Below are 24,034 nucleotides of genomic sequence, written 5' to 3'. Positions count from 1 at the left end.
CGTGGCGGTGCCCCAAGACTACTGAATAACTACATCTTTGTAACCTTTTGTAACTGTAAAAGTTAATTATGTAACTGTAAAAGTTAATTAAAACACCACAGATAAAATAAAATGCAAGGGTAAAAAGAAGTATTTGATGTTATTGACAAAACGTCGTCAAATGCAACTGTAGCAATTTTTGAGAAAAAAGAAGATTATTTCTTCCTCTGTTCCGTATTGAGAGTCCTACTCTCTCTCTCTCTCTCTCTCTCTCTCTCTATTTTGCAAATAAAAAATCAACTACTTCCGCGTATAATTTTTCAAATTTTTCGCACCATATTAAAAATCTCAATTAGTAATTTAATTTGGTGATAAAAAATTCAAAAAATTATACACAGAAGTAGTTGATTTTTTTATTTGAAAAATGACACGACTTTTCGTAGTGGATTCTCAATATGAAATGGAGGGAGTAATACATATATACCTTAAAATATGTTTTATATTTTTAGTTGAAATACTTGTTGAGCTTGTAATGCATTTTTTTTATATCGAAACTGGATTATTAATTGTCATTACTAACAAAAAAAAAATTTACAAATGGCAAAAGAATTTATGCTTATGAATGACACCATGGTTCAATAATCCTCAAGTCACCACTGCACTTACTACATTGAATGGCTATATTTACTATTGAGATGTTTTGAAAATCAATCGTTGTGAAATAATCTCGATTGAAAGAACCTGATTTGTAGACAAAATTTGTCCAAAGACGAAACTAATAACTCTCGTTAAACAAGAGACAAAACTCTCACAGATCAGACGACAAGTCAGTGATCTGAAGAGATGGAAGGAAAAAAGAAAAAAGAAAAAAACAAAGAAAGGGAGTCAGTAGTACCATGGCCTCCCCCGGCCCTCCCACCGCACACGGGTATGAAACCCATGGGGGGAGGGGAAGGGAGAAGATCGAGGAGTTGTGGTGGCTAAGGTTGAGAGGGAGGGTCCTAGGGAGAGAGATGAGGTGGGTTTCAAGTGGATAAATAATATAGTGTGGTGACATTATCAAATTGTAATGAGGTAATTTATTAATTTGTGAAAAAAAATTATACATAGTAGGTTTTTTTTTCTGCCGTGGGGTCGCCTAACCCCACAGCGTACACTATAGCGTTGCCATTGAGTAAATGTAGTCATATAACATGGTAAGTGGTGCCTTAGTAAATGGTAATACACCATGTTTTTATGATAAGTATAATTGCAATTTTTAGGCACAAAATAGTAAAATCATCTCGTTTATTAGCAAAAAATTTTATTTTATTTTTGAACAGGTTTATTATCAAATTCACCTTACTTTTTAGTGGGTAGTTTTGATCTGACGGCGTAACTTCATGACAGAAGTTTTCCTATACTGGACTTTTAATTTTTTTTTGAAAGACAAAAAGCCTGGACTGAGAAAGCTTATTTTAGCCATATATTCTTACCAGGCTTCCACACCCACCCTGGAGGGAGAGCAGCGGCATTATTAGTCTTCCCCAAGTAAACGCGGATCTCAGAGAGAGAGAAGAATGGCAGAGTCGAAGATGGTGCACTCTCCGATAGTTACATACGTATCTGTGCTCTCGCTTCTCACTCTCTGCCCCCCCTTTGTGATTCTTTTGTAAGTCCTCTCATTCTCATACCACTCCTCTCTGTCTTCTATTGATCCATTTTTTATATTTAATAGTTATAGTTTGAACCTGGAATTCATAGTATCTACTGTAAGTAAGATTTACAAGATCTCTTTTTCGAAAGAGTCCCTTTGATTGAATCACTGGATCATCGAACTTTAGATCTCGTCAGTTAAAGTGTACTTGTGAAACTATGAAACGAACGCTCCCTTTGGTTCATTAGGATTCCGAGTGGACAGAAAAGTTTTTCAACGTGTTGAATCTCATGTTTTATTGTATTTCTGCATATTTTTGGTCCGAAAGGAAAATTTTTCAACTTAATGTGTGATAAGGACAACATGCTAAATGCGGTATATACCTGCAAAGTTTTGTTGGTGAGAGTTCATCTAAAATTACGCTGCTTTGAATTGAGTGGGTGATTGTTCGTGCCCCAGTATTACGTTTTACATTACAGTCAAACATTGAACCATGATAACAAAGTATCAAAGTCAAATTGATATGAGATCCATTTTTATAGAAGAAATTAGAAAATGAAGAAGAAGGCAGGGCATATTTTTTTGCAAAGCTTATTTTATTATTGCTATTAAGTTCTCTCATCTACGAATGAGAAATTTCCATTCTTTAAGCATTTGTCTCAAAATAAACTACTATACGCTAATCTTGACTATTTTGCTTTTATCAAACAAAAGCATTATTTTACACCACAGGAAACACTCCATATACTTTGAAGAAATACTCCGTGATTTCCATTAGTTCTCTAAATTCTGAACAGTTAATATCCCATTCAGAAGGTTATTTCAAAATTTAGCTTTGAGCTACTCTATTGAACCTTGCACTTGTGTTTTGGATGGAGGTGAAAAGTAAACTAGAGATTGCACTTTTGCAGATGGTATACGATGGTCCATGCCGACGGGTCTCTATCTGAGACTCTGGGTTACTTAAGATTGCATGGCTTGCAGGGATTGATTAACATTTGGCCAAAACCCACTGCAATTGCATGGAAAATAATTGCATCTTATGCAGCATTTGAGGCTCTACTCCAAATCTTTCTACCTGGAAAAAGGGTCGAAGGGCCAATATCTCCTGCTGGAAACAAGCCTGTCTATAAGGTAATTGTTATGCGCTATCATCTAATTGATAGCCTTGAATGACTTATTTTTACTGGTGATTGAGTTATGAAGCCTTGATTTATTTATTTTTCCCTTGTACAACACAAAAAAAATGGTGTTGGCTGATTATCCAGTTGTTATCCTTTCAGCGTTCTTATATTGCTGAAATCTACCTTGTTCTTATTGCAGGCAAATGGTGTGGCAGCATATGCAGTGACATTGATTACTTACCTCAGCCTTTGGTGGTAGGGCTTTCTTATTTGGACCAGTCCTTAGACATGTCATGTGTTATTATCCATCTGATCTTGGTTATCTGTGCTTTTTTAGAGGGTTGTAATTTTCTGATAACCTTATTCTACTTGCCAGTTTTAACAGTTGTAGTTACGCAGAAGCATAGAAATCCTGGTGGACTGTTACTAAAGACTGCTCTGGAATTCATGCTTCTGTATTCCTGGCCGTCAGTCCAGACATTATAGATAGCTAGGATTGGTTAGGCGTATTAAGAGGTTTCATGCTTGTAAATTGCTTCGACAACTGAACTCTGTATTTGAAGTCAAATTCATTGAGTCGTCGGAACTTATTCTCTGCTCTCTTTTTTTTTTTGTATTGGCAAAAGTAACATTTTATTAAGGGGAAATGGGGAAAGGGAATCCAACAAAAAGTTGGACAATACAGCCAATTGGCTCAAGCCCAAACACCTAACGGGCATAGCCTATAAATCAGTGGGCCTAAAATGTCCAAATATAGCAATACAAGCCCAACAACACCTGAGGGTCTAAAAACCCAAATATAACAATACAAGCCCAATCAAGAAAACCCTAAACCTATCCCTACACTTCTATGAGCCTTCAAAACGCCGCCACCAGCCACCGCCTACCACCGGGCAGAAACAACCAGCCACCAAAGATGCTCCTCCACACACCACCGAGCCACCACCGGCAAACCCATGGAGCAGCAACCAACCCCCACTGCCGCGGATGCTCACCCAAGCCATTAGGCAACAACCGCGCCACCCAACAACGGACACGGCGGGAGACCACGCTGATCAGCCGCCCAACACCGTCTGAAATAGTGATGCTGTCTGCTTGTTTCAATGTTGATTATCGTTTCATGGCCTTCATATTTTTGTACCCTCTTAATCTTACTATTGATAGCACTCCTTAAGAAAATAGAATCATGGGGCCCAAGGATGGTATCATGTGGTGTTGCACTCTGCAGATACTCTTTTGGGAGTTGTTAATAGGTTGACAAGCTTTGGAACCTGCTTCCTGCAGTGTCTCTAGTTTTTACTTCCAACGGATCCAGTGCCTTTCATCACTCAAGTACATTTGATATCTTTTCTATCAGGTTTGGGATTTTCAACCCCGCAATTGTTTATGACCATTTGGGAGAGATATATTCAGCACTTATTTTTGGAAGCTTCATCTTTTGTATATTCTTGTATATTAAAGTAAGTTTTTTTCTTTGACTGGATTAAATATGAAGTTATACTACATCAGTTTAAATTTCTGATGCTCATACTTTGTGCATACAAGGGTCATGTGGCACCATCTTCCACTGATTCGGGTTCCTGTGGAAACATAATAATTGATTTCTATTGGGTGAGTATATTCAACCTTTATTCTATTTATATTCTGTCACCAAATTATTTCCTTTAATTTTTCATTTATCCATGTTTTAACGGTTGCAAATGCACTATCACAATGCAGATGTGTATTGAATGTTTTTGCTAATGAATCATCTTACTAATAGATAATGGGGCTTCTAAGAATGTATCCAGAATAAAGATCTGATACGTGCTGAAAATGTTTGCACTACTTGGGGGTCCAGAATAAAACTTTGTCAATTTGATTGATCAGTTAGTTGAGAATTTCAAGAATCTATTGTTGTGTTTGTGTATATTTTCTGAAATTGTGTACAATCTTGACCTTTGTTAAGAAGAAAATGACATTCTTCTGACTTTATTAGGGGCGTTGCTAAACTACATGAAAAGAAAATGGTACTGCTCCCGTGTGACATCTATAGGTTAAGTGCTTTAATTGAAGGAGCCGTTTTTGTAATCCCATTGGACGATAATGACGATTAATAATACCACAGCTCCCAAGGTATTAAGAATCCCATGTTCTTGTCGGATTCAATATCTGGTGGATGTTGAATCCTGACCACAAAAGTTTGAACCAAAAATAGAGCATGTGGTCCCCTTGGATTTACTGCCCAATACGGTGCTCAAATCTGGGGAAACAAACATGCTGTTATATTATATCTAGCTGATCAAAACAAGAAGACAAGTAATATCTAAATTAATGGTTTCTGTGTCAATACCATCCCATTTCAGTTCTATTGTACTCTTGTCCAGTTGTCCACACATTTTATATCCTCATGTTCTTAGAATGCATTAAAAAGTAACGTTGTCCACTGCTAACTAGATTATCCTCTTGCATATGGGCTGGCCCTTAATAATAGAGATTATGTTGCAGGCAGTATATCATCATCTTAAAATGCTATTTAATAATGACTCTTGGTCCTTGCAGGGTATGGAGCTTTATCCTCGTATTGGCAAGAACTTTGATATAAAGGTTTTCACAAACTGCAGATTTGGGATGATGTCCTGGGCAGTTCTTGCTGTCACATATTGCATAAAACAGGTAGATGTTTCTACATTTTCTTTATGTGAATTTCAAATTACCTAGAAGTGTTTCCTCTGGGAGTTATTTATAGATTAGCCGACCTCTCTCTCTCTCTCTCTCTCTCTCTCTCTCTATATATATATATATATATATATATATATATATATATATACACACACTAGGGTTTGCCCGTGCCTGAAGGCACGGCTCAAACGATCAACAAACAAGTTAGTGTCCTTCTCATAACCTCTTAGCTCCAACCTTTCAAGGCTATTTTTAATTCCCGATCAAAATCATTTTCCCCTGGACACTAAATGGTATAAGCGTACTGTTTGATGATCAGCAAAATTGGTTACATATGATGTGAGCTCAGGTAGAAGCTATTATGTTGGACCTGAGTTCCCTTTCAATTAGATTTAAGAGTTGCACACCGAAATCCCCCCCCCCCCCCCCGTTAATGGCCCGTGCCTACTGCACTCTGAACAAAATTATCCGTGCAATTCCTTGGTTGGTGCTAAAGTCTTCCCAAAAATCAATCTTACAATATGGGTATTGACTTTATGATAAATCCAAAGGAAGCACATGAAACAAAAATAAAAAGTTCTGGTAACCTTGGTACTCCAGACATAGGAGTTTTTCCGCTCTATATTCAGATCACCAATTGCATATAAAGGTCCCAAAGAAGAAGAGACAATTCTGCTCAATACGATATACATCCATTGCATCAGGAATATGAAGATTAGAATGTTCTAATCTTATTAAACAAACGCTAGTGAATGTCTGTGCCTTGTAGTATAGCCTCAGCTGACAACATCAACTAATGACATCACCCAATTCTGTTCCACGAATCCAATTTAACTTCATCAAAGTTTTCTTTTAAGCTAAGCAAAATGCAAAGGAAAATAAAGCCAAACAAAATATATTACTTGATTTTTTAAAGATTTGCCCGCATATAGAGTACCAAAAAAATCATCCTCTTCCCAACCCCAAGCTTTTAAGATTTTTGAACTTCTTCAACGAATCACCAAAGCTGCCCTGTTTCAAATAACCAATCTTAAAGTGTGTTAATCAGAACTGGAGCAAGCTTAACAAAAATAAACAAAAGCTCTATTTTTTTTTTCATAAGTGACAAAAGATGTATAATCATGCATTCAACTTAAAGCCCATCGATTCAGCCAAAGCCTTTACCCTTTTTGGCAATATTTATAATCAAATGTTGAAAATGTTCTAAGAGCCATAGCCTTGCATTCCCCTGTATTGGCTTTTGCTATTGATAGGAAGTTCCAAGAAAGATAGAATTAGTAAAAATAAATAAACTTATGTAGTGCCTTGACAGAGCCAGGCAAAGCACCTTCAATAAAGCGCAACCATGGTGCGCCTAGGCAAGAATTTCATGTTCAAAAAGTGGCTTAAAAATCAAGAAAGGGAAAGGAAAAAACACCACCTAGCTAGATAAGATACTAATAATTCAAAAGCAAAAAATCAGAGTACGCCACATATTTCTTGCTCCTAACTCAATATTGAAATCAAAATAGTTGTTCAGTTTCATATGTTTATTTTCGTCTTCAGTCCAACACCAACTCCCTACACAATAACACTGACTTTACCCAAGCAGAATAAACTTCTAAGCAAGTATCAATTCTGCATTACTCTTCATTTATCCTTGCTAACCCAATGCGTCCGATTAAAGAGTCAATAACACAAATCAATAGTGTCACACCGAACCCCCATAAATCAAAACACGTAATGGACAATCACCATTCATAATCCAATTCGCAGAAGTTGAAGCACAGAACAATTGAAAGAAATAAACAGAATTTTGAGCTTACTATGGCCATAAATAGCAGTTGAAATTATCAATGTAACTTTTGGTGAGAAAATGAAAAATGAATACCTCTCCCATTTGTGCTCAGATGACCTTCATAAACAGTGTCATACCTGGATTAAAAACCAAAATATAAGGAAAAATCAAATAAATGGTCAAAGAAAAAATAATATTTGCCGAGCCCAATGATACATTTAGTCTGGTATTATACATAACAAACATACAATGATGCGATTCAAGATTAAGCCAAAGTGACAACAATATAGCCTAGACTGCGGCATTTCAATCCAATCATGTTGTACAAAAATATTTTCCTGATTCCAACACCCCTACTTGCAAAATTGACAAATGAAAGGAATTGATCGTGCCTAAAGGCATTACCCACCAAATTGACTGCACAACTTAAAACCAAGAGCCTTGCACGAACTCCATGTGTGGAAGAACCTTCACATATCTAAGTGATTAATTCAGGTTTGGAAATTTGAAAGGGAAACCATAGAACATTGGCCAGAGAAAGAAATATTGACTATAATCTAAATGAAGATGTGTAAGAAACACCATATAAGAGGTAAAAGCATTTCATCATATGCAGACGCGGTTCAAAATTGAAGCAAAAAACATGGCATCATGAACATTAAAATATAATTGAAATTAAGAGCAAAATGAAGAATAATAGTAATAATAATAATAACAATAATAATAATAATAATAATAATAATAATAATAATAAAAGATCTTACACACTTCCGTGGTTGTAGCTTCAGTTATCTTCACGTTCAGAATCAAACTATCTGAAAAAGACGTCGATGTATGAAACTTAATTAAGAATTTAAAATCTACAATTATTCGAATTACATTGCCACAACAAAAAACAAAACAAAACTGATAATGGATCATACCCATTATAATGAAAAGACAAAAAAAAGGTTTCTTCCACCTGATGGCTGATCTAGTTGACCGTTTTAAATATAATCACTACATATGTACATGGTGGTGGTGTGCACGATGAGAAATTTTATGGTTCTGGGTGGGTGTATCCAACGTGGTACCCGCTTGACACATCTAGGCCATCCAATACTTATTTGGACGGCTCGAATTGAAACTCTCTCTCTCCTCTCACATTAACACTTTCTGTCTTCTTTTTCTCTTTCCAAATCCGAACCATCCAAAAATTCAATGGATTGCTCGGGTGCGCCGAGCGGGCACCAAGTGATACCCACCCGGCACTGAAAAATTTTCGCGCGCGATGGAAGATACAGTTGCATTGAAGTATAGGAAAAGAGAAGAGAGGGGAGAAGTAGGGTAGGATTGAGAAGTGAGAAACAGAAACGTTCTAATCTATGAAGCACCAACACCTCTAGAGGTCGAAGAATCGCAGTGTTAGGACACGGGGACACTGCGGGACACCGCGGGGATACGTACGGGACACACCACGTGGCGTGTCCCATATTTTAATATTAAATTTTGAGGGGGACACGGCGGGGACACCGATGGGGACACGGCAGGGGCTAAACTATAATTTTTTTAAAAATTTTTGGGCCCAAACTATAATTTTTGAAAAAATTGGGGGTCAATTTGTAATTTTTTAAAAAAAATTTGGGGCCAAATTATATATATATTTTAAATTTCTGGGTGCTAAACTATAATTATTTATTTATATATAAATAAATAAATAAATATACACGTGGCGTGTCCCCCGCCGTGTCCGTGTCCCCATTTTTTTAGAATTTCCGTGTTCCGGTGTCCGTGTCCGTGCATCATAGGTTCTAATGAAATAGGAAAAAATGAGAGAAAAGTAATAGATGAAAACAAAAACAATAAGGGCTGTTCATGGTAGCTTGAGAACTCTCGAATTGCTCTCTTGATCCTTGGTTCAAATTTTGAACGAAACTGCTTGATGTTCGTTGGATCAATTTTGGGCTTCAATCTCAGCCATCAAACACTTGCGCTTTTGACTGAAAAGATTCTTTAAGGGAGAAATATTCAGCCATCACATGGAAAACTAATCTACCAAAATTGATCTGTACGCTATCTCTCTCTTTGGAAACAAAAAACTGATTTACCTCTTCTACTTCTTGTTTTTTTTTTTGAGCGACGGGCGTATTTGATGGCCTGATGCAGCAAACTAACAATATTTGTTTCGTGAGATTTCAAATCCTAAAAGAAATCCTAGCTGTTGGATTGTTAAGAGTGATTTTAGGAAAGGAGCTGTAATCTCGGCAAAGTATTTTCCGAAACTAAAAAAATATTTACTCAACCATTTATTCCAAAAAATGCAAAGTATTTACAAAAATGCCAAGGTTTAATAGATGGTGGAGATTTATGCAGAGAAATGTGTGTTAAATCAAACGGTCAAGATTTATGTAGGGAAAGTATGTAGGCCACCACATTGTCGCGATTGTATTATATATATACACACACACACACACACACACACATATTAGTCGGCTTCAAGTCAGGACATCCGGATTTTGCATTAGGTCCAAATCTGCGGAAGGTTTAAACCATTTATGACCGGTCATAAACCTTCCGCATATCCAGACCATTGAAAACACAATCCAACGGCTTAGAGCAAAAGTCCGGACCTAACACAAAATCCGGGCATCGTGACTTGATCCTCCTTGTATACATATATACGAATTGGCGATGCCAATGAGTGCGAGCCAGCAGTTGGCTGCTCTACAATTCAGTTGGGCACAATTTAATATCAGTATAGATGCTTGTCTAGTCTTATTGCAGCCAATCAGTTTCCAATAGTCCTCCATAGTTAATTAGCCCGTTAATCCCTTCATCTATTGCCTTCATCAACTGGGGTCTATCAATTCGCTTCCTGATAGGATATGCTAGGGCAACAGATGTGTCGGTTTGGTTTGAGTTGATGCCTACAACAAAAGAGAGCTTGTCTAGTCTTATTGCAGCCAATCAGTTTCCAATAGTCCTCCATAGTTAATTAGCCCGTTAATCCCTTCATCTATTGCCTTCATCAACTGGGGTCTATCAATTCGCTTCCTGATAGGATATGCTAGGGCAACAGATGTGTCGGTTTGGTTTGAGTTGATGCCTACAACAAAAGAGAGCTTCCAAGACGGGTTTCCAAAATTTTGTTCCAGAATCAAATGCAGGCCTTTGACAATCAAACCAAAATTGGGTCGAGCTGCAGCTGATTCCTTGTTCACATCCCTTCTGCTTTCTTTGTAGGGCCAAGGCGACTCGCTATTGTTACACTATGAGCTATTGAGGTGGAATAAGTATGCCGACACCACTCTTATTTCCTGGCCTCCTGCTCACACTGACAGGGTACAAAATGTGGCTGATTGGCTGGGTAGGCCAAATGTCCACACTGTCCTAGCCCTTTGTTAGGTGACAAATTGGTGACTGTTGCAGTTGTTTGTAGGGTATGTGACACCCCACAAGTTGAGTAGTGCTGAGCTAGGCGATCCTATTTCAAATCATTACAACGCACGTTGAACAACTTAAGCAGAAGTTAATAGGTAAAAAGTAGAAACCATCCATATTAATCTACCTCCATTGTAGACCATATTAGCAAAAGACAGTATCCCTAGATCCGTCGAACCCATCCCCATTACCTGATAAGAGCCAGAGGATAGTACCTTCCCAAGCAATAGCACCTTGATTTGGTCCTAGATTAGAGTTTTATGTCTGTTCAATGGTCTGAGAAAGCCGACTTTTTTTTATTTTGGGTAAGTTTGAGAAAGCCGACTTGCAAATAGACTATGGTTCTGTTGTGCCACAGCTGTAAAATATATTCTTGCTCGTTAAATAAATGAGCATTCCAAATTGGGAGAAAGTTTTTTTTTTTAATAAGTAAATATTTATATTAAAGAAGACATTAAGGGAATGCCACCCGAATACAAAAAAAGGCCACCTAGACAAAAAGGCCCTATACACCACCAATCAAAAAGAACAACTCAAACCACTCTAGAAAATGATCAAGGGAGGGATTACAATCTCCCTTGTCCCAACTATACAAACTACTAACCACAAAACTTTTAATTTTAAATAAAGGTTTCTCGACCCCTTCAAAACATCTCGAATTCCTCTCACGCCAAATAGTCCACATCAAACAAAGAGGAATCATAGCCCATACACGCTTTCTCTACTTGCCCACTCTAGCACCCCTCCAAGCGATTAAAAGCTCCATAACATTTATCAACATAACCCATTGTAACCCAAACCAAGATAATACCGTGGACCAAAATTCCCATGCCACCGAACAATGGATGAGGTGCAGAACAGTGGATGAGGAGCTGATTCACTGATTCTGCATCCCTTTTACACATACAGCACCAGTTAACAATTATTCTCCGTCTACGAAATCAGATTATCGATTGTAAGAATTTTGCCTTGAGTCGCGCACCAAACAAAAAAGCCACTTTAAACGGCACTTTTGTTTTCCAAATCACTTGCCATGGAAGGGTAGAGGTATCATTCCCCCGTAATGCTTGATAATAAGATTTCACCTCAAAAAGACCCGATTTGGTAAGTTTCCAATGCATCTCATCCTTTCCTTTTATTCCTTGCAAACCGTACAATCTAGAAAATAAAGCCATCAAAGCTTCCTCCTCCCCTTCTTTAACATTTCTATGCAAACGAATATCCCAAACTGTAGCTCCATTGTTGCAAAGAAGATAATCTAAGACTGTTGCATCCGTTTCGCAAGCCAAGCGATAAATACACGGAAAGGCCACCCGCATGCTCACTTCCCACACCACACATGGTCCTAAAATTTCACCCTCCTCCCTTCGCCAACTGCCAAATGAGTATAAATTACAAAGGCTTCCCAACCCTCATGATACCCCTCCACAACCCCACCCCATAAGGCAAGGTCACGTAACGGGAAGACCATCCTCCCCATTCACATCCATACTTCACAACAACCACTTTCCGCCACCATCTCTCTCTTTCGCAAGCAAACCTTCAAAGCCATTTTCCCAGCAGAGCTTCATTGAACAATTTTAACCTTCTCACTCCCAATCCTCCTTCACGAATAGGAGTACACACCGTATCCCAATCAACAAGATGATACGTAAACTCTTCCCCCACTCCTCTCCACAGAAAATCCCTTTGAATCTTCTCCAAACGCTTAACAACCGAAACCGGAATAACAAACAAAGACATAAAATAAGTAGGCAGGCTGGAAAGCGTATTGTTGACGCTTTCATCCCGCTAACCTCTTTTAAAAATGTTCCACAACTGAATCCCACACTGTCTTTTGATTTGAAGGAGGAGCCCAAATACATCGCCAGCAATGACGCCACCCTATAACCCAAAATCTGAGCAAGTGCATCAATATCATCGACTACCCCAACCGGAATCATTTCCGACTTCCCCAAATTCACTTAAAGGCCAGAAACTGCCTCAAAGCACAAAAGAACACAACGAAGGTAACCCACCTGTTGTCTACTGATGTAGGTTTTGAGGTTGACCAAACATGAGAGGAGAGATCATTACTAATAGAGAAGTTCAGGGAAAGAAACTCTCTTCGAGTTGATGCAGACGAACACCCCATCGGGTATCAAACTGTTAAGTTAAAAATTATTCGGGGTCCTTTTTTTTTGGATGTCCTGTATCCAGTATCTAAACATTAGCTTCCTCCAATATAAAGACTCCATTCAGGCAGTTACTATTTTGACTTTTAAAACCAAAGTTTCGGTTATTTGATATTTCTATTTGCTGTTATAAAGTCGGTTCTCTTCGATTAATAGGAGTTGCCCAATTAGACAACCCAGAACTGAACCTAACCAAACCTACTCATCAGTTCAAAAAAATTTGGGAACTCGACCAAATCTATGGCATGAAAATCGGACCAATCTCTGAAGGTTAGATTTGGTTCATTTTTGGGTTGATCAGCACTGCTGTGCTTTTAGGTGGGAACTGTCATCCAATGCAGTGTTAGGTTTTTGGCATTATTATTTGAAGTTTGAGAGCATTATTTATGTCACTTTATTCTAAGTGTTCTTGCATTACCTCACAGTATGAAGCGAATGGGAGTGTGGCTGATTCCATGCTCGTAAGTACAATATTGATGCTAGTGTATGTTTCAAAGTTCTTTTGGTGGGAGGATGGATATTGGAACACAATGGACATCGCACATGATAGAGGTTTGTTGGTTTGTCATTAGTTTCATGTTTTTTTGTTGCTACTTTTGGCCAGTGTCATTGACGCTTAATGTTCATTTATTGTTATTCAATGATTTGTTTTTGCAGCTGGCTTTTATATATGCTGGGGATGCTTGGTGTGGGTCCCCTCTGTCTATACTTCTCCTGGAATGTACCTAGTGAATCATCCTGTGAACCTTGGAGCTCAGGTACGCACTTTCACAAATGGGCTTCATGAAAAAGAAAAAAAAGTTGGCGACACGTGTCAATTTGTTTGGCCAAGATATACAATACTTCCTTTATTCTCATGGAAGTATGAACCGTATTTAATTGGTCATCTTCCTTGTTGAATTGCGTTGTGGCTTGAATTTACCAATTTCTAGCGGGATTAAAGGTGACAGGGTTTGGGTTTCAGGTTTTTGAGGACGGGGAAGGGTTTTGGGCTGCTGTGGGAGGTCAGTGAGGATTGTGCAGTGGGCCCATGGTGGTGGACAGTAGCGGCGATGGGTGGCAGTGCACCATCAGTTGCATTGTCATATTTAGAAAGATAATGTTATAAAAGTGGGTCCAAGTTGTTTTGGCGAGTGAGGGACCGAGAGCTGAGATTTAGGGTGATGGGGAGAGGGTGTGGTATTGTTCTCTAATATTGAAATACTTTCTGAGGTTGGGTAAGAGAAATGCATGTTTTTATAGTTTCTTTCCCGTTCTATTTTTTTATTTTCAAAAAGTAAAAGAGGAGTTCATGAACTCCTTTTGTTTTATCTTGCACATCTGTGATGCAGTTAATGAACAAGGGCACTACTCCAATATGATTAGTTTCTGGTCATACTAATTTAGAGTGAAACCTCAAGAGGTTGGCCTGGTCGTCAAGGTCTGAGACTTGAGGGTTTGCTCCCTCTTAGGTCCTGGGTTCATAACCTCGGTGCTGTCAACTCTTGTGGGGCTAATCCATACGGGATTCTAACCTGGCTTTAATCGGGCTCCCTGCTATGGAGTGGTGGGATTAATTCCGAAGGATTAGTCAGGGTGCGCTAAAGTTGGCTTAACAAAAAAATACTAGTTTAGAGTGAAATCAATTGGATGAGGATAATCACTTTGTTGTCTTAACAAACTTATCCTTCCTTTCCAGCTTGCTGTCTATATTTTGATAGCAGGGATTCTATGCACCTACATCAACTACGATTGTGACAGGCAAAGGAAAGAATTCCGTCGAACAAATGGCAAGTGCTTAGTATGGGGAAAAGCTCCTTCAAAGGTATTTTCCCTTTTTTAGTCAAGCTCCAACATCTGTTTAATTTGCATTTTTATAGCTTTCTGAAATATATTTTCAGTTCAAGGGTAAGAATAAATTGGTCCACTCTTTATACAGATTCAGGCGGCGTACACAACAACTACTGGTGAGACAAAAACCAGCCTTCTCCTGACCTCGGGATGGTGAGCTTTCCGCCCATACGAGTCAAATAGTTCATAAATAGTTGCTTTCTGTCAAAGTCATGTGCTTGCAAGATTAGTGGTTGAGATTCGATTCCTGGAGTAATTGTTGAAAGTATTGGAAACTACGGGATTAAGGTTGGGTATAGTGGAGACATCTGGGGGCCATAGGATAATGGAGGGGATTATGTATATCATAGGATTAGTTGTACTATGTTTGGTTAGGTTAGGATACTGGGATAAAGGAAGGAGAATTATTTTTGACCATTGGATGAGGAGGGAATATAATCTTAAAGTGGCGGACTAGTTAATACCACCTTTGATTGTTAGAGCATCTAATGCGATGGTCACCAGTTCCATTCCCAATTATACCTGAAACTACCCGAGAGAGAGACAGAGAGAGACTTCAATTCAGCAAGAGAGAGAGAGAGAGAGAGGTTGGCGAAACATCTACAAAAAGATTAGTATCCGAATCCACAAGAAAGATCCAACTAATCAAGATATACAATGAGGATCGTATCCGTACGATTTTGCATACAAAATCAGAGCCAGAAGAAAGATATTTGAATCAAGAAAACAAAAGTCCCCCCCCCCCCCCCCCCCCCCCCCCCCCCCCTCGAATTGACAAAACTCTTTCGATACAAAATGTATCGTGTGGAAATCAACTGTTTGCATGATTCTTTGATAAAAGATAGGAAGAAATCACAAAAGAAGGTAGGTTCTGCCATTTTGAAAGGATTAAAAATCACCGAAGTTATGTCTAAACCCAATGTTTTAAAACAAAGAAAAGATAAAAGGATCCCAGGAGACACCCTTTCAATTGTCTCAATAATGTGGGGGCTTCGATTTTGATTATCCCTCCCTTAATCCCATGCGCGATAAATAGCGGACTACAAATAAAGGGGGATCATTCCGGATTTTAGTGATGTCAAGTAACCATTCGAACTTTTTTAAGTTATGCGTTTTACAGGTGGGGCCTATCCCGTCATTTCCATTATGTACCAGAAATATTAGCAGCTTTCTTGTGGACCTTGCCAGCTCTTTTCAACCATGTAAGGCTTTGCTTCATTGGAATAGCTGCAGTTCATTCAATTCTGGATACCATTTGGGTTCATACATTCTTTTTCTCTTCTGCTTTTGCAGTTTCTTCCTTACTTCTACGTGGTGTTTCTTACCATCCTTCTTTTTGACCGAGCAAAAAGAGATGATGATAGATGTCGCTCAAAGTAAGCAAAGACAAGCTTTACTGTTTAATGATCGCACCTCATATTAATGGACTCTGTCGCTTAAATATTTAACGTACGATGGGGGGGGGGGGGGGGGGTGGGGGGGAATTAATATTGTGCTTTCGAGTGCCAACCAAACAGGTTGCTTAAAACTCAGACACTCAACCAAAAGAGCTGCTGCTAATTATTCTGGATGATTGAATGCAAATTTTGACAAGGGGGTGGTTGCAGGTATGGAAAATATTGGAAACTATACTGCGAGAAGGTCCCCTACAGAATTGTACCTGGAATATACTGAGAGGTGTCGTGTGGAGTTGAGCCCAACATCAGCTCGACTATGCTTGGTATGTAGGGGATTGTACCTTGAATATACTTGAGGGATGTCGTGTTTGGTTGAGCCCAACATCAGCTAGACTATGCTCGGTGGATGATACGAACGACCCTCAAACCTACAAATGTGATTTTTGTAGGGCTTTCCCTTTGAACTAATCGGAATTTTTGCAGTTTTTATTTACTGGTTTGTGGATTTTCACCGTGAAGTTACCATTGTGACATGGGGTTCCAATTAGCAACCGAACCTTTGTTGTAATCATTAGCCTGATATGCCTCTAGTATTTGCTGACTTAGCTACTTGTGTGATAGTATTTCAATGGTAATTGGCCTGTATTCAAGTTCAAGTTTAGAGTTTGTAACAACTTTAAAATATCGGATATGGGGTTCCAATTAGCAACCGAACCGTTGTTGTAATCATTAGCCTGATATGCCTCTAGTATTTGCTGAGTTAGCTACTTGTGTGATAGTATTTCAATGGTAATTGGCCTGTATTCAAGTCCAAGTTTAGAGTTTGTAACAACTTTAAATATCAGCTTGCTACACTCACCGAGTGGCTCAGGAGGGTGCTGAGTTAGTTACCTGTCCTTTCATGTCATGATGGGACGTTGGTTTATTCAGTAATCCAAAACTGGACGGGACTGGATGCAACTACACTGGACATGACTTGAGTCCAATTTCTGGAGATTTTGAGTGAACATCCTAACTGGGAATGGTATTTCAGAATGTCCCAAAAACTGAAACTAGTAAAGGTATATAAGCCAAGTGCTTAAATGACGTCAAGGCAAACACCTAAACCTTCAGCAAACGTTTGAAAGTATTCGTCACAAAAAAGTAGTTGAAATTAAATATTTTAAAATTGGAACGATACAAAGGGACCATCCTTTTTGGTGTGGACTTAAAATAAAGCCTTGTCAAAAAAGAACTCCGTACTTTTGGTTATTGTAGCTAAAAAAAATCTAAGTTTTTACAATCTCGTTAATTTTAACCCACTGAGTTCATTAACCGGATTTGGAGAAAAAACAGAACTTTTCCACGTCACAGTTGATTCATCTCAGTTTCTTGTATAGTGTAGACATACTATTTTGTAGAGTTCTAAGAGCATCTACAGTGGAATAACCAAAAGTCAATAATCAAAAGTTGGCATATTATCATTTAAGGTGTTGCTAAAGTTAGCAATGTAGAGATCCACAAAAGTACAATCAAATTTGAATAACCAAAATTTGCCACATCACATTTTCAATTTATTAAAATCTAAAAATTGTGAACATAGAAAATATTTTTTTTTAAATAGGTTATTAGAAAAAGAGAAAATAGTTTTTTGAAAACTTTGATTTAAAAAACAAGTTTTAAAAAAAAACAGTTTTCGAATAAAAAAATAGTTTTTGAATTTTTTTTAAAAGAACAGTTTTTGAAAAAAATTAATAAAAAACAGGTTTTGCAAAAAAATAGAAACTTTTTTTAAAAGTATTTTTCTTAGAAATATGTTGAAAATGGAAAAGAGACAAGGTTTTTGTGTTATAATGGTGTACTTAATTAAGAAAATATGAGGACAACTAAATTTGATTATTGGCAAAAAGTTGCTAGTTTTGATTATCCAATGGTCAAAATTTGATGAGTTGCTAAGAAGTTGTTAACTTTGATTATTCCACTATGAGCTCTTTTTTGAGCAAATATTGCTAACCTTAACAACATTTTAATTTTGATTATACCACTGTAGATGCTCTAAGGATAATTTCTTGAAAATGGCTTTCACACTATTTGTAGTAGGCCGGATTAACATCTTAATAGGCTAGTTGGGCCCTTTGGCCCTTGAGCCCATCCATGTAGGCTTTGCATATCATCCACAGTGGAATAATCAAAAGTTGGGGCTCTAACCCATATCGCGCCAGATAACTACAGTAAATTTCAAGTGTACTAGCATGGAGCGGATTAGCTCAGCCACGCAGCAGTCTTCGATGACCATTGAACAAATGGGTTTGGGATCCCGAGCAAGTATACCAGAGGAGTTAAAATGGTTGCAGCAGATGAGTCAAAAGGAAAAGTAAAATAGATCCGATGGAAATGGTTAGGTATTAATACTGATGCACTATTCCTGAGCAATGCTTTAACAATTAGTTTCTCTCTCTCTCTCTTCCAATGAAAAAAGACTTCAAATTGAAAAAATGTATATTTTAATAGGTGTTAGGTAAAATAGATAATGTTGGTGTAGTTGTGAAAGAAAAAGTTAATAGGTAAATTAGAATTGTGTACTATTCACATGGTAGTTTAGCTCTCTATTGGTGTACTTGCTCTTAGTCCAGCCCATACACATGAGCCTCCCAAGTGGTGCTCTAGACTCCAAACCCAACCCTTGTACACTTTTATCTGCGACCCAAATGAACTCGCCCGATAGAAGTTTCTCTCTCTCGCCAAATCAAAGTCTTTCTCTCTCTGACTCTATCTCGAGTAGTTTCAGGTATATTAGCCCGATTGGATACCGTATAAGTTTTGAGTGTATTATTTATGAAGGGGATAAGATAGTAAGAGGTACTCCCTCCGTCCCATAATATTTGGCATTTTCATAAATGCGTGCCATTTTTAAATTGTATATATCTTTCAATCCAAAATGTTTTAGGCGATTTTTTGAACTTTGTTTAATAAAACAAATCAAACTCTATCAAACAAGATCCATATTGCTTATAAAAAAACATTATGGATTAAAAGATATAGTTAATTTTTTCATAAGGCTAGAATAGTGAAAGTGTCAAACTTTATGAGATGGAGAGAGTATTAATTAAGGAGAGATGACCCATATTGATGTGACATTTATGGAAGGGGATAAAATTATACTTGATTTTGATAAAGGACAAATTGGTATTATAAGAAATGGTGTATGATGTAAAAAAAAAGCTGTCAAATGACTCATTTGCCCTTATGCAGTATGAAATTAGATTATTCATTATATAATAACAAATTTTAATAAATTAATTACTTTTCACAATTTAAGGAATAATAATTTAGTTTTAAAATAAAAATAATTAATTTAATATTTATGAATAATAAAAAATCAATTTTCAATTTCAATTGTATTTATCAATTATTAGTATTATTTTTTCATAATTAAGCAATAATTTAAACATGGTCACACGACTTAGGCTCCGTTCTGGAAACGGAAATAAGTCTTTATTTTTTAAAAAGGCAATTTCAAGCTCAAAAATTATGATTTTATTGAAATCTAAAAATATGTAATATGGATCTTGTTTGGAAGATCTTAATGAGATCTTTTATACGATGCAAAAAAATTTGAAAAATTATTTTTCATTTACTTTATTTTTGAGTTTGAAAATGTGAAATAAGCTGCTTATTTTTTAAGAAGATTTTTGGAACGGGGCCTTACACTGTTTTACATGCACCAAATCATTTTTCCTCTTTCCTTGTTCTTCTCTTCTTTGTTCCTTTTATGAGAGAGAGAGAAAGGGAGAGAGAGAGAGAGAACGGCAGAAGAGGGAAGAAGAAGAAGCTGCTGCTGCTGCTCTCCGATCATGGTGAACATCCCTCTCTCTCTCTCACTCTCCAATCTGTTGTTGATGTTCATCTTCTTCTTCTTGTTTCTTTGTCACTGTTCATCTCTCTGAAATTTAGGGTTTGAAATTCGAAATTGGGGGTTTCAGTCTTGCAGTGGCGGTGGCGGTTTGTGGTGGTTCTGATGGTTTGTGTGTAGGTGTGGTGGTGATCTCCTCTTCTTCTTCTTCGTCTCTGTTAGCAGAGAGAGAGAGCCGTTGGGAGGGGATGAGGAGGGGTGTTTTGGTCAAAAAGTAGGTGTATTAGGCCGGATAAGTTATGGAGAGCTCAGGGGTGGCAATAATTTAACACCTCATACACCGGATTGAGGTGTATATGCGAATAAGGGGGAGAGTCCAATACATGTGGAAATTGGGTTGCCAAAGCAAGCTAAACCAGTCCCATCAGCCCTCATCCGGGTGTATTGTGGAATAAACCCAGTTAAAACAGCATCCAATCGAGCCCAATTGGGTTATTCCACTCTGTTTACATCAGCAAATCACTTTGATCAAACTTTTCATGATACCAATGGATGGGTTTTTTTTCGAGGATCCCAACTTAAGGGTTCGTCGCTTCCTTACTGTGTTGTTATGGAAATTATTAGGTGAGTGGCAGTAAGATTTTCTTTGCAGGAGATTCCATCGGTGGTACCTTACTACTTGGGTTCTTATTGTTTGATTATTGTCAATTCGACTTGGTCAATTATCAGATGTTGATAGGCGGAAATTTGGAAGGTTGCTTGCTTTCGTGAGGCGTGTGGACCTGTATCTCAGTATCTATGCGTCCACTATTGCGTGATAATACTTAGATTGTTTTGGGGATCTTTTGCTTGGTTACGAAACTCAGGCTATCAATCTTGAGTGTGTTGGGGCAGCCACTTTTGTACCAACAACGAACAAGATTTACCAAGTCAAAGAATGACTTCGATCCACCCCACCAGCCTGATGGTTTTTCCTTTTGGCTTTACCTTTCAGTTTAGGGATTAGAAAAAGGAGACATGGTGGCCCTTTTTTTTTTTTTTTTGTAACAGCGAAGAATGTTTTGTTAATCACAGTAAAATTACAAGAAGTAACGTTACAGAGATTAAAAGGATAGACTAGGCATCATAACAAACAACACGCAGCCCAATCAACACTCAATCCGCCCGCTAATCCTATGCCACTAACTACCCTAAGAGCCAGCCACAAAGCAATACAACCTGCACAAACCACTTGGAAGTGACTGTCAAAAGCCCGCCTAAAATAGCCCTAGTAACCACCCCACCCCGACGTCCACCCACCATCGTTATACAACGCCGCCAGACAGAAACATTGCACCAACAAAACCTGCAAGAGAACCCTCCATAAGGTTTAGGTCGAATCCCAGATCCAAACAATGGCAACATAGAACTGACCAGGACGTTGAAAGGGAAAGACTCGGAGATCAGACGCACAAGACATGGTGGCCTATACAGGCAATGGTAGATGTTTATTCCAAATGTTACTTTTCATGGGCTCGTCTCTTTTTGAGTATTGCTGACGTTTAACGAAATGACAAGAAAAAGTAGACTAAACTCATAGAACGGTAGAGAAGACTGTAGTTCTTTCTTTGAAACAACAAGGAATTGCATGAGTTTTGCTTATGAGGGCATTAGGAAAATTCAGCTCTTTGTTTGACGGAATATGAAAATAAAGGAGTATGTTATTGATGTTTAAAAAAATGAGAGATTGGATTTGGGTTTTTCTGAGAATAGGTTCTCAGACTTATGTTCTCAGAATAGTTTCTCATATTTCCTTCTCTTAGAGAGCCTCTCCACCTTATCATTTTTCAAATTCCTTCGACATGGAAGCATAATAAGTTGCGTACCCGTAGAGCCATTGGGGCACTTCAGATTGCCTTGAGAACGATATGTTTTCCTAGACATTGAGTTTGTTAACTTTGGTAGGTTCCTCCCACTTTTAATATTTCTCGCAAATTAGGATGCCAATCTCCCTTGTTGAAACGCATATTTGTACCTGAAGCAGTGAATAAATTGGATGTATGATGTGGATTTACAATACCACGCTTATTATACTTGATTCTTTTAAACTACATTGAACTGTTTCTTTTATTCATCTTTTTTTTTCTTGCCTTTCTTTGCTATTTTGTATGGTTCAGAGTTCAGACCTGTAATTTGAAGCCTCAAGTTTTTATTTTGCTATCGTCTGGAAAGGAGAATGTCTGCATACGAGAATGTTGTTGGTGGGAAGTTGAAGCTGAAAGGAAAGGCCCTGGATGTCAAGGCTGGAGGAGTCAAGAAGAAAAAGAAACATAGGGAGCATTATGAGCAAATTTCTCAAGTCAGTGAAAGTGACCTTGCAGCTGGTTAGTTGCTGCCTGCTGGTTTCTAGTGAAGCATATACATTGCTTGGCATTGTACCTACATATGCAGTATACATGTACTACTAACTTTTTTTTTTGGTGTAGATGCAGGTTGTGTGGTTCTTATCCTTGCCTTTTCTACCTTGATTACTATTTTTGGCATCACTTACGTCCCTTTTTGGTGGTTGTGTTAGTCATCATAGGTGGTTAACTTGTACTGCAAATTTGGTATGTTTATGGTTTTAAAAGGTTTGTTAGGTTAGTAACAAGTTATTCTAGAGTGCATTTGAAAGGAATGGGAATTGGAAGAGTTGAAACCAAATTAAATTGCACCTGGTTTTGATAGTAAACAATAAATATGTTGTCATAGTTCAGCATTTTGTTGTATATTTTGACATAGAAGTCAATGTTAGCATTTCTTAACTATTGGCGGGCATGATTTGAATATACACTCCTCTATACTTCTTGTTATTGAATGAAATCGTGAAATCCATTGGTTTGTTTGCCTGCAAACGGAACTGTAGCAGACAGTCTTGAGAACTTTTGCATTAAAATTTTCCTTGAGAATGCACAGTTCATTTTTTGCACTTCACATTGTTTTTTGAACATCATCTCAATTCAAGTCGTTTCTTTTGTGGCCAAAGCCTTCAGACAGTGCTTTTTGGACAGTGTCAACTCAATCTTTTAAGTTTTAGTGGTCTTAGACTAATTGTCCCGGTCAATTTGCTTTCAAAGTACAGGTTTCGGCATTCAAAGTCTCATAAAAAAAATGGGGCTTTTTACATCAATCCAGTTCTCATGTCATAAAGAAAGACTGATAACATGGCCAGGTAAACATCGATTCGATGGATTTGCAGCCCGGTGCCGGAAGTTTCTGAGTCACTACCACTAGCTCTTCTCTCTATCCTTCTCTTAAAGAGCTTTAGTACTCAAGGAATAAAATACATTCCTCTTTTGAGTCACTCTCACGAGCCAAGAAGAGAAGAGACAGTTCGAAGCAAGCGAATCTACTATTCCCCCCAAATATTTTGAGTCACGTTTGTAAACTCTGTGATTCGGATGAAACTTGGGAGAATGAGTTTATGAAATTAAATAACCCCCCCTTATTTTGCAATTCATAAGATGATTTTTTATGTTTTTTCACATAACTGTGTTTAAGGTTTAGCCTCTTCAGGGTGGTTACTTTCTTTAGTAATTGCAATTCAGCTCAAATTTCATACGAGGTAGTGTCTGAACATTTTAACCAGCCAATTCAACCTAGCTATCGAAAAACAGTGTTTTGGTGGATGGCAGTGAATATGTCATGACAAGGCAAGTGAAGAATGGCAGTCTTCTTTCTTGCTGTTTTCTCAGTTTGATACTTGGTGATGGTGTAGGTGCAAGTACAGAAATGTCTGCTGATCTGCACCAGGATGATGTCAATGATGGCAACAAATCCACTGAGGAAGGAAATGCTGCTTCTTATGATGGCCATCTCACCCCAGCACAGAGACGCTATATGGAGCAAAAGGAGAAAATTGACGTTCATAGGCTGGCCAAGACGGCAAATAAATCACATCGTGACCGGATTGAAGATTTTAATCAGTATCTCGCGAACATGAGCGAGCATTATGACATTCCTAAAGTTGGCCCGGGCTGATTTTACAGAGTATTACTGGAGGTTGGACGGGCAGGAGATGCACCTTCTTTTTTCCAAATTTACATTCTAATGCGGGTGTGCTGCTTCTTTCTCTGCATCTTACATCCTTCTTGTTGTGATTGTTATTTATATTTGTGGCTGAAGCATATCTTTGTTTGTTGTTTTGGAATTATTTAACGCTCAAATAACATTGATGATGCACATC

At 37.9% G+C, this 24,034-nt stretch overlaps 3 protein-coding genes across 5 annotated transcripts in view; all 3 read left to right on the top strand.

Moving 5' to 3' along the window:
• The window catches only part of LOC131311661 (uncharacterized membrane protein At1g16860-like), a 58,348-nt gene that overhangs the window by 606 nt on the left and 33,708 nt on the right, over nucleotides 1-24,034 (top strand). The gene's annotated exons all lie outside the window — the stretch shown is intronic.
• Nucleotides 1,389-16,724, top strand: LOC131311662 (7-dehydrocholesterol reductase). 2 transcript variants are annotated; one of them, XM_058339197.1, is made up of 14 exons: nucleotides 1,447-1,630; nucleotides 2,527-2,749; nucleotides 2,939-2,994; nucleotides 4,097-4,199; nucleotides 4,285-4,350; nucleotides 5,281-5,394; nucleotides 13,197-13,323; nucleotides 13,429-13,529; nucleotides 14,450-14,575; nucleotides 14,690-14,754; nucleotides 15,722-15,803; nucleotides 15,895-15,977; nucleotides 16,209-16,294; nucleotides 16,370-16,724. In XM_058339197.1, the coding sequence occupies exons 1-13, from the start codon at nucleotides 1,539-1,541 to the stop codon at nucleotides 16,273-16,275; spliced, it is 1,305 nt and encodes a 434-aa protein (XP_058195180.1). In that variant the 5' UTR covers nucleotides 1,447-1,538; the 3' UTR covers nucleotides 16,276-16,294; nucleotides 16,370-16,724. The 2 variants fall into 2 exon arrangements, with proteins under 2 accessions (XP_058195181.1, XP_058195180.1); XM_058339198.1 differs by having other exon boundaries at nucleotides 1,389-1,630; nucleotides 16,209-16,724.
• LOC131311667 (uncharacterized) lies at nucleotides 18,685-24,030 on the top strand. Of its 2 annotated transcripts, none has more exons than XM_058339208.1 (3): nucleotides 18,685-18,765; nucleotides 21,987-22,193; nucleotides 23,567-24,030. In XM_058339208.1, the coding sequence occupies exons 2-3, from the start codon at nucleotides 22,046-22,048 to the stop codon at nucleotides 23,827-23,829; spliced, it is 411 nt and encodes a 136-aa protein (XP_058195191.1). In that variant the 5' UTR covers nucleotides 18,685-18,765; nucleotides 21,987-22,045; the 3' UTR covers nucleotides 23,830-24,030. The 2 variants fall into 2 exon arrangements, with proteins under 2 accessions (XP_058195191.1, XP_058195190.1); XM_058339207.1 differs by lacking the exon at nucleotides 18,685-18,765 and adding an exon at nucleotides 19,690-19,834.

This window comes from Rhododendron vialii, chromosome 12a (genome assembly GCF_030253575.1).
Source record: "Rhododendron vialii isolate Sample 1 chromosome 12a, ASM3025357v1".
Classification (NCBI taxonomy): domain Eukaryota; kingdom Viridiplantae; phylum Streptophyta; class Magnoliopsida; order Ericales; family Ericaceae; genus Rhododendron; species Rhododendron vialii.
The sequence above is the reverse complement of the archived record's forward strand: the minus strand, read 5'-3'. Positions and strand labels throughout refer to the sequence as shown.